At 31.4% G+C, this 10,608-nt stretch overlaps 2 protein-coding genes across 2 annotated transcripts; both read left to right on the plus strand.

The window, feature by feature from the left end:
• Positions 1-79: 79 nt before the first annotated feature.
• LOC137919913 (CDAN1-interacting nuclease 1) lies at positions 80-4,422 on the plus strand. The gene is made up of 5 exons (XM_068763133.1): positions 80-329; positions 2,013-2,165; positions 3,277-3,421; positions 3,845-3,894; positions 3,966-4,422. The coding sequence occupies exons 1-5, from the start codon at positions 208-210 to the stop codon at positions 4,342-4,344; spliced, it is 849 nt and encodes a 282-aa protein (XP_068619234.1). The 5' UTR covers positions 80-207; the 3' UTR covers positions 4,345-4,422.
• A 2,107-nt stretch (positions 4,423-6,529) lies between these two features.
• On the plus strand, positions 6,530-8,459 carry Polr3F (RNA polymerase III subunit F). Its single transcript, XM_068763135.1, has 4 exons — positions 6,530-6,849; positions 6,986-7,190; positions 7,672-7,923; positions 8,208-8,459. The coding sequence occupies exons 1-4, from the start codon at positions 6,650-6,652 to the stop codon at positions 8,445-8,447; spliced, it is 897 nt and encodes a 298-aa protein (XP_068619236.1). The 5' UTR covers positions 6,530-6,649; the 3' UTR covers positions 8,448-8,459.
• The last annotated feature ends 2,149 nt before the right edge of the window (positions 8,460-10,608 follow it).

The raw sequence follows: 10,608 nt of genomic DNA on the forward strand, positions 1-10,608 counted from the left end.
GAAATTGAAAAAAAAAACGACACCGGTTAGTTAGTTGCGACCCAAAACATAATTCCTTTGCCTTTCTTTTAGAGAAGAGTTAACAATTTACATTTCAGAACAAACAACAGTTTAATGTCATTTGTGGTGATCAAAGTCGTGAATACCGTAGAATATAAAGAGGATTTTTTAAATGTAAATTTTAAATTTTAATTTGGGAACCATATAATGTCAGAAACCGGAATGAAGCCTATGCCTTTGAAAATATATAATGCGATAGTTCAAGATTTTAACAAAATGAACACATTTAGCCGAAAGGCTGAAAATAACCTACGTAAGAAATATACAGAGTGAGTTACATTATAATATATTGAAAAATATCGCATTTTAAGTTCGAGAATATGTAATGTAACGGCACCAGTAATTGACCACTTAAAAGCGCTGCTAAAATTTTTTTTTATTGACCACATACATTCAAATTTTAGAATATCAGTGGGTGCTTAAAGGATTCTTAATTATTATATCTTAATTCTTATACCCTTTATTAAGTTTTGCTAAGAAGTCTTTCAATTTAACAAATTGTGAACACTTAAATTTTTTTTGATTCATATTAAGTTTTTGCTTCAGTAGTTGACCAATCAAAATCTGAAAAAAATTAGTAATTGACTGTATTTAGCATCAGTAGTTGACCATATGAATAAAAACCTACTTTTATGGTAAATAAGACCACACATATGTCAAAACTTAAAATTTTAATTTTCACATAGAAAAAATATAATATTCAGTCACGAAATCAAGAAATGAAATGGCACACATATCTTTAGGAAACTTAATTCCACATGAAATCTAATTTAGGAACAGAGTAAACATTACGTGTTTTACTGGTCTTTTTGGGTTCATTTATGGGGGTTGTCACATTTTTCCATTGGTATTCAAGGACATCAGGTCTCTAGGGCCTTTTTCATAAGCGACCACACTGTATTGATTAATGAAATTGTTGCAGTGTGTTTAGTAACATTAATTATTTTGCCAGGATAATACTTATTATCATATGTGAAATTAACATATTCATTCATTTGTTTTAATAACGGTTTCCCAGAAGGTTTAAAGTTCCTTAAGTTTTCATCATCTGAGCATCCTGAAACCACACTATCTCAAAAAGAAACATCTTTGATAAAAGAATCTTTGATACACTTTTGATGTGTTTATTTTTTCCCACTTTAACCCCATTTTTCTTTAGTTTTTCTTTCTCTTCCTTCTTTCGTTGTGTTTCAGTGGCTCTTTCTATCTTCAATTGCTCAAGATCCTCTTTCTTCTTCTTTTTGGTTTCAAAATATTTTTGGCACAATTCTCGGGAAACAATCATTGGCATGCTTTCCCTCATTATTCTTTTTTTCTTATTTTCTTGAAGCGCAAGATAAAAGAAAAGGCTCCTAAATGGACTTGGTATCTCCTCTTGTGAAGGGCCTGCAACGTTGCTGCCTGTGAGACAGTTAAGTTTTGAGAAACTCTTTTTGAAATCGAAGCTAAGTCAATTGAATCAACAGTTAACCACCACGGTCAAAATCTGATACTTTCTGAAAAAACCATTCAGTAGATGACCACCCCAAACAATAACACTAAATGTTAAGTTATATTGTTAGAAACCCTTGAACATAAAAGAAAATACTTTTAGAAATATTTTAAATGTAAATCTTACCAAAAAAAAATTATTTATGTGATTTCTATAGCTCCACAAAAACACTCGTTCGCTAGTTAAATCAGATAATAAAATCAAGAAACGTGCCTCACAGTTGAACCCTGTCAAAAACAACTATCGGCTCCTGCTACTCACAATGCGCTTTAGTTCTGAGCTTTCCGCAGTTGTAAATAGATGAGAGCAGCTACTTACAAATTAATTTTTTAATTAGATACAATAAACACAACGCTTATTATTTAAAATTTCATACAAAACGGTCAACTACTAGTACATGGTCAACTACTAGTGGCCTTTCCTTATGGTAAATTAACAAATTACATTGTTCTATTTTTAGTATACCATCAGCAACATTGGGCAGTATAATTTCCTTATTGATTCAAAAATCAATGAAACAAAGTTACAGAAAGTCACCAGTGTTGTCAAGCAAATATTACGAATTGTATGAAGATTTGATGAGAAGCAAAAATAAAGCAGATGTGATATTAAAGTAAGTTATATTGATTATTAAAGTAAATTAACTAGGAGAAACGCAAACAGTCTGAAAGCTGAAATCTATTGAATAGTTTTGTTTATATGCCAATACAAGGTATAAAATTCATTTACAACCTCAATTGTTTTCATAAATATATCAATATACAAGCAATGACTATGGTTTAAAAAACAACTTACTACACAATTGACTAGATTTGTATTTCTTACAATTAACTTTTTTAGATGACATGATTGTAGAGCACAGGTCTTAACAAAGACTTAACACAATTGTGTCCTCATTTAATAAGCAACTACATTAAAATTACAGAAAATAGAGAGATGTAAAAGACAAAAGACTTAGTAATATTTTCTTTGTAACATTAGATGATATACCTGTGATAAATGGTGAAAAAGTAAACTTTTAAGTCTTGCATGGCAAACTACCTGCATATATGTCCTAATTCCTTTTTGTCATAATAAATAAAAAAATTAAGTATTGAATAAATATTGTAAATAAAACTAATAAAAACTTAGTTTCTTCAATTTATATAAGAGTTTAGATGTTCATTCTTGAGCGCCTTTATGTCTGAATGTTTAACAGATATTAAGGACAAGTTACAGCAAGACTGAGATCCTCTCATGGGAGCTTTTGAGTGTAGTCACTCCATAGAGTGTTAACCAATCTAAAAACCTGGTTGCCTCCCAATTCAGTAGAATAGTGGTATGTAGCGGCCTAAGCCAAGGCTCTCCTTCTTGAGCTCATGTGTTTCGCTACCTTTAAACAGGTCTTAGGCATTTTCTGTGCCTGAGCTTCTGAACTGCAGTATCTGAAAACGGCATTTATGCAGTAATGAGACCAGGTTAAATAAGAAATATATGAATAAATTAATCTAACTGCAAATTATGTCATATACTAAATAGCATATTTATCATTTACACAGTACTTTATTAGTACAGTACAGTACAGAATGATACATTTGCTACCTTTTGTTTTCGATACAAACAAAGAATTATAGTTCTGCTGCTACAAATATCCTGAATTAACTGTTAGCTGGTCACCAGTGATACTTAAAAAATATTTAAATTAAAAATTTAATAATCTATCATTTTTTAATTTTTTTTTTCAGACTTTCTGAGAGTCAAGGTATAAGTCCAGCATTGCTTGTGAGATCATTGCTTCACAATGTTTATTCTGACTATACACAAGCCAAGAAATGTATTAAAGACACAAGTCATATTGAAAACAAGGATTTAGCTTATCAAGTGTTTTTGGTAAGTCTTAGCTTATAAACTTAACAATAAACATACACTACATTACTACTGCAGTATAGTGTAGTGTAATTTTTGAAAGCAAACAGTTGTCACGTGATACATTTACCTTAAGTGATGTTAGATTTTTATAAAAAAACACTTTTGTAATTAAAAAAAAACTGGAAGAGAATAGCAGGATGATATGGATAAACTATGTGTGCTTCTGCTGTAAGATACATACATCTGCTTGTATATAGGAGACTAAAAATAGTTCATTTTGATTTATCTATTAGTAACGCATTAAAGCCGCTTCCATTATTTCTTAGGAATTATAACTGAACATTCAATCTATGATTGTAAGATACAGTTTAAGATACAGTTAGTAAGAAGATACAGTTTTAACATTAGTAATCTGAAAATTTTAAATTATTGTAATTTTTGCAGGGTATTATGAATGACAATCAGTACAGTCATTATGCAGATGTGGTTAAACAGTATGTATTATTATAGTGATTTGATCCTTTTCAGTATTTATATTTCGAATTGACATTTCTTTTTTTCTCAGATCAATTGGATTAGAATATGAACTAAGATTGGAAAGGGAATTAAGGTTGATGAATATCACATTTTCTGATGAAAATATACTTAGATCTAGAGGATATGACAAAACGCCCGATTTTAAACTTGATGTACCTATAGCTGTTGACGGATTCATAATCAATTGGGTAGAAAGCAAAGCAATGTTTGGCAATGAGGAAAATCACTCTGGATATGTTAAAGATCAGTTATCATGTTATTGGAATAGATTTGGCCCAGGATTAGTGATATACTGGTTTGGATACCTAGAAACTATAGATTCCACACCTGAAGTAAATCATATGTTTATCCTAAGGACACAATTTCCCCCTAGAGACAGTATTACTCAATACAAAGCAGATCTGTAATTAATCTATTTTAAAAAGCTACAATATTTTTCTTAACCTTTTTGTATTTAAATTTTAAAATAAAGTCCCTTTGGTAAATATGTTGGTAATTTTATTAATATACATATAGCAACATAGACTTTTGTAATTTAGGAGTAAAAAGGTTCTCTATCCTAATTGAAATAAAACAATGATTATATGCTGAGTACAATAGACTGTTTCCTTTGTATCGCCATTGCGAAATACTTGTATTTGATAAAATTACAAGGATATCTTATACACCCGTAGAACGGAACAATATCATGGAAAATTCCTAGTAGCAGGTAATAAGTTATGGTCCTATTTTACTTCAGCGGATCAAAGTTTGTGGTCCTTCAATATTACAAGACCAGACAAATATTTTGGCGTAAATCGGGACTCGTCGATTCGCAGGCCGACAAAATATGAATATTTAAGTGGTAGCGATAAATTTCTTTGGAAACATTATTGTATATTGGAAATATTATTATTATTATATATTTATTATTGTATATTAATATATATATTGGAAATGGATAAATTTCTTAAGTACCTCAACTAAAGAAAACTATCATATTATACTAAATTGATTTCTACAATGAATTTCGGGAAAAAATATATGAGAGGGAATTAGGGGTCTTGGCAGGGCTGCCAATACCTTTTTACCCAATTTCCCAAAATCGGGGTAAAAAAAACCCATTTCCCCACACAGAAATAAAGGAAAAAATTATGCAGTTTTTATTTGTTTTATTAAGGCTTTTGCCATACCTTACAATTAAGCATATTTTTAGAAGGTATAAATTTGACGATACAACCGTTTTTTTTATTGCGTCTCTAGTAGTCATCAAGGAAATTATCGTGTGTGTGTGCGCGGGTGCGTGCGTGCGTGTGTGTGCGTGTAGTATGTTTCTGTTTGCCATTTTAATATTTTTTAAGTCACTGAACTTCCTTTCGCGACTGGTGCGTTAGCGAATGGAAGCATGAGTAAAAACTGGTTTTTCGACATCTGGCTTTATTGGTGGAAAAGTGGCGATTCTGCTGACAAGGCGCTTATTATTCAAACAAATTTTATTAATTACTTACCTTAGGATCATCAGATTCCTTTTTATCTCAGCCTTTTTACAACCATTTATCTATAACTGTACTTAAATATCATAAGTACTCTTCACATTATAAAATAAGATAGGATGGAACACGGCACAAGTGAGAATGATACCGATTCAATTACACAGAGTAGTAATAGTGTTAGTTTCTAGACAAAAGGTTTCCCCACGTAGTAGTGCACCTACTTACTATACACAAACTAGGGATATCCTATATTGAGAAAGTATACAGTAGGATGCTAACTAATATAAAATAAGATAGGATGGAACACGACACAAGTGAGAATGATACCGATTCAATTACACAGAGTAGTAATAGTGTTAGTTACTAGACAAAAGGTTTCCCCACGTAGTAGTGCACCTACTTACTATACACAAACTAGGGATATCCTATATTGAGAAAGTATTCGGTAGGATGCTAACTAATAATCGAATAAAATTTCAATTTTCGTACTAACAAAAGAACGGCTAAAGAACGATTTATCGGCTTTGCTTTGCTTTTTCTCGGTTGAAGTTAATGCTGTTAGCCCTAAGGCTTTTACAGCTTCATCGGTACTGAGTTCACGGTGCTTTGGTTATATTCGAATGTTATTAGTCGCTATTAGCCGTTTTGGCTTTTACAGCCTTATCGGTACTGAGTTCACGGAGCGGAATGGTCTGTGAACTAGAAACCAATTACCGGTCGTTTTGGTATAATATAAATATAAAATTCCCTTCGTTTTCCCCGCATGTGCCAATCCCCTCACCAATCCCCAATCGACTTGTAATACGGGGGTTTCCTCGTTTTTGGGATCGCTATCTTAAGTAACTTGTAAGGATTATGTGCATCTGTAATTTTTGTCGCAACTATAAAATACTATTTTAAAATTTATTATAATATATTGAATATATCAAAATCAAAATAAGCAAGAGCTAGGATTAAACATAAATTCTTTGTAACCATGTTATATTGAATATTTTATGACGCATAACCTCGAAAAGCATTTAGTCGTCATTTATACTTAAGAGTTATTCATAAGACAATTTTTTTTTATAACCATTAGATTTGGGCAATATTTTTAAGTATTAATAAAGTAGTAATAATAATAAAAGTAATAGTAATTAATGTATTTGTAATCTATAATTAAGCTTTGACATATCTGTCACATATCGCACATGATGAGCCGGTCATAGCGGAAGAAAAAAATAAATAATTAATATTTAATATGTGCGCGAATAAAAGTGACGACTCTGTTTCAGAAAAAATTTTAAATGTGGCTAGAAAAAATCCTAAAGGGATTTCTGATAAAGATATGTTAGCAGCAGTTCCTGAAGTTTCTTCCGCTGAGCTTGTAGCTGCAATTAATAATTTATTACAACAAGGAATTTTTGATTTGTATAATCAAGGCGGGTCACTTATTTACAGGTAATTCATATGTAGTTATAGGTGACTAGCATATTGTTAGAAAATAAATATGTAATTGCATACACATTAATGTTTTTATTGTACAATATTTTTTATACACTATGAAAATATATCATATATTGATATACCTTGCAAGGTTAAAAGCTCAAACTTCAAAGCAAGCTGTAAAAGGTGCTGACAATGAAGAAAAAGTTGTGTACAATCTTATTGAAGAGGCTGGAAATAAAGGGATATGGATACGGGATATCAGGGTTCGATCCAATCTTGCCAACACACAGTTAACTAAGGTTCTCAAAAGTCTTGAAAGTAAAAAAGTTATAAAAGCTGTTAAATGTGTCAATGTGAGTACTTTTCTTATTATTTTCTAGTGAAATTAATAATTTTATGTTGTATGTTCTTAAGATGATTAGTTGATTACCAGACAATTTTTTTATACAGTCAACTTAATAAGTTGATTATCTTGTTCTATTCTAAACCAGAAAATAGTATTAATATGCTTAACCAGTTCCATCGTGTTTAATATACTAATTTTCATTAATATTTACCATGTAATATAAGTATAAAATACCCAGAAGTCTTTCTATTACATTATTACAATAATACCTTTATTTACAAAAAATATGTAGAGTTTTTTCTTTTGTATTAATAATACAGATTCATATATTATTTAATTAACTTACCTATGATTAAATTTCATCATCATCTCTTCAGCTGTAGGACCTTCACTAGTGGATATATTTAGGTGTCTCCCATATTTACTACAAATGTTTGTATAACATTTGGTAAACAATTTGCTTATTAAAGATATAAATAAATTTTTAGGCATCAAAGAAAAAGGTATATATGTTGTTTAATTTAGAACCAGACAGATCAATTTCTGGTGGTGCATGGTATCAAGATCAAGACTTTGAATCAGAATTTGTGGATATTCTTAACCGTCAATGCTTGAGGTTTTTGCAACAGAGAGCTGACAAAATAAAGAATAATCCCAAAGGTCCAATTGTGGGTCGGACACAGTCTTTTGCGTCTGCAGTGGAAGTACAAAAATACATATCAGATTTAGGCATAAGTAATGTAAGTAGTTTTTGTTTACTTTAATCTACAAAATAATTGTAGTTAATGCTTTTTTATTAGAATAACTGGCATAATCATACATATATGCCATTGATTTTTAAATTTAAGAATCAAATTTTTGACATCACTAGAGATCGAAAATTTGAGTCTATGTTCAAAATGAAACATTTTGATAAATGCTGCTGCATAACTAACAATGTAAAACCTTACAAAACTCTAATGACATTTAAAAATTTTCATAGTATTGATTGGGAGAGTTTTAATTACAATTTTCTTCTTTTCAGGTAAAACTGGAGGTGGAAGATGTTATAACAATTTTAAACACTTTAGTCTATGATGGGAAAGCTGAAATCAATGTGTTTCCTGATGGCAGCAAGGTATTCCGAGCCATTGAATCACTTATTCCCCCTCCAGGTTTGGTACAAGTGCCCTGTGGAGTATGTCCACTTATACTTAAATGTAGTTCCACGGGTCTAATAACACCACAAGACTGTAAATATATGAATGAATGGCTAGAAAGTTAATGAATAATAAGTAAATATTGTTTACTATTATACAGTCTTTCATTTAATTTCTGTAAAAAATTAATATTTTTGTCTATTACCTTTCAATATGTACCTCACTTGACAATATGTTCTTATATACATATAAAAGATGGCCCTCATAATGACCTTTACTTAGTTCTAAAATAACTTTATCTGCCCATCACTATTAGTTAATTTACACTGAATCTAATTTCAGTGGAATGTATGAATGGTTTTATTTTTTGTGCATGATCCTACCTACAAATTATCAATAAAAAAAATTGTAGTTGGAATCTCGTGTCTTGACTGGGTGTCTGGGTAGACATATATATGTTTCTAGTGTAATAACAGTCAGCATAAAAACTGGTCACCAATTACATAGTAATGTAGTAGTAAGTAAACCTTAAATAAGTGATGAAAACAATTTTGAACCAGTTTATAACAAGAAAGTTAGTACATTGTCAGACTAAAAAAGATAACACTTATGTATTTGTAGATGCTACTTATTTCTTAAGGTTTTGAGTTACATGTAGCTCTCGTACAACACTATCTTATAACCCGATTTTGTTATAATGTGATGAGAAAACAGCAAATTCTTTGTACATATAACACTATGCATAGATGCGGCACAGAAATGTATTTATGTCCTTCAATGTATCTGTAGCCAAAGCTTTAAAAAGACATGCATGCAACGATAGGCCTGATGCATATTAGGTTCATGGCATGAACCAGCAGTTGAGACAGTCACCAATGGAGACTGTTTAGTTATAAGAGTTTTTTGCGCATACTTGGCCTTAGACTAATTTGCGTCCTGATCAAGTAGCTCACGAGAGTTTGCAAGCCACGTGCACAATGTCACTTCTAAATTCCTGGATGAAAAACATGTCAAAAACATCCTCTAATCAGGGCCTGTCTTCCTCATAGGACATTGGGGTACTTCCAGTCAGGGTGGGGACACCCAATTGCTGCTGAATAATTAGACAACGCCTACAAAAGTTTTAGCTTAATATGCATGTGTGTTTTTCTCAAGTTCCTCGTTCAGCTCACCCTAGAGCACCAATAATTGAGAAAATGGAAAAGAAACTCAGTATTGGGATTGATAATTGCTGTCAAAAAATGCCATTAGATGGCAACATCATAAAAAAGGACTAAAAATTTACAATCATCTTAAAGAACAAGGAAAATCCTCTCAAACTAGATTTTGTGGCGAGTTGATTTGAAATTTTCAAAAAGCGTTTTGCATTCATAGCACAAGAATCCCAGAAAAGTCTGTGTCGGTTGATCATGAAGCCCCTAGGACGTATCCAGTAAATTTTTTTTATTATTATAGCCGAGCAATGATACACATTGGTTCAGGTTTTTAATGTCGTAAAATACTACCTTATTCGTGAATAACGAAAAATACTGTTTCGGATTTAGGGTGTCCAAAAATCGTCTAACATTTTTTTTGTGCAGTAATGCATTGAGGGTATACATGACAAAACCCTTGCTAGTTTATAGATCTTTGAATGCTCGTGCACTGAAAGATGTAAATAAAAACACCTTACATACAGGTAAGGCTGCAACTGGCAAGCTAATCTAAGAGCTTGGGAAACAGGAAATTTATTTAAATATTGGTTGTCACATTGTTTTGTACCAAGCGTTGAGTATTTTTCATGGCAGAAAAATTTGAGGCGCTATTACTGTCTTCAAGGCGCTATTACTGTCTTCAAGGCGCTATTACTGTCAGATAATGTTTTATGCCATCCACGGTGTTCCTATCACCTAAAGCTATTTCGTTGCTTTAACCATTGGTTTAAGGTATTATTTATAGCTTTTAAACATATAATGTAAGACAGTGGCGTACCTAGGGGGGGGGGGGGGGGCGGTGAGTGCGGTCCGCACCGGGCGGCACTTACCTTGGGGCGGCATTTTTTAAATTTACTTATAGTTGTGAAAAGCAACTTTTTCATTTCAAATTTATTTTCTTTCTTGAATAATAAATGATTATTATAAGTTTAATATTTGATTTATATAAATTATGATTAACTTTATGATTTCGAATATTATTCCTCGGTGTATATAAATGCATTTTAGTGTAAATTTTGGATTCTAATTCAAGAACAAGGTAATAATTTTATTTTTGTATTCATTAAAATTCGTTGAATGCGTAAAAGGATCT

The sequence above is a fragment of the Battus philenor genome, unplaced genomic scaffold (assembly GCF_028537555.1).
Source record: "Battus philenor isolate CCGP_79_NKW_IND1 unplaced genomic scaffold, ilBatPhil1.0.hap1 SCAF_17, whole genome shotgun sequence".
Taxonomy (NCBI): domain Eukaryota; kingdom Metazoa; phylum Arthropoda; class Insecta; order Lepidoptera; family Papilionidae; genus Battus; species Battus philenor.

Excerpts from the sequence above, each read along its gene's own strand:
- LOC137919913 (XM_068763133.1), top strand. The coding sequence starts at position 208 with ATGTCAGAAACCGGAATGAAGCCTATGCCTTTGAAAATATATAATGCG. Across the intron at positions 3,422-3,844 it reads TAGCTTATCAAGTGTTTTTG|GGTATTATGAATGACAATCA; the intron begins GTAAGTCTTAGC and ends TAATTTTTGCAG. Across the intron at positions 3,895-3,965 it reads TATGCAGATGTGGTTAAACA|ATCAATTGGATTAGAATATG; the intron begins GTATGTATTATT and ends TTTTTTTCTCAG.
- Polr3F (XM_068763135.1), top strand. The coding sequence starts at position 6,650 with ATGTGCGCGAATAAAAGTGACGACTCTGTTTCAGAAAAAATTTTAAAT. Across the intron at positions 6,850-6,985 it reads GGCGGGTCACTTATTTACAG|GTTAAAAGCTCAAACTTCAA; the intron begins GTAATTCATATG and ends ATACCTTGCAAG. Across the intron at positions 7,924-8,207 it reads CAGATTTAGGCATAAGTAAT|GTAAAACTGGAGGTGGAAGA; the intron begins GTAAGTAGTTTT and ends TCTTCTTTTCAG.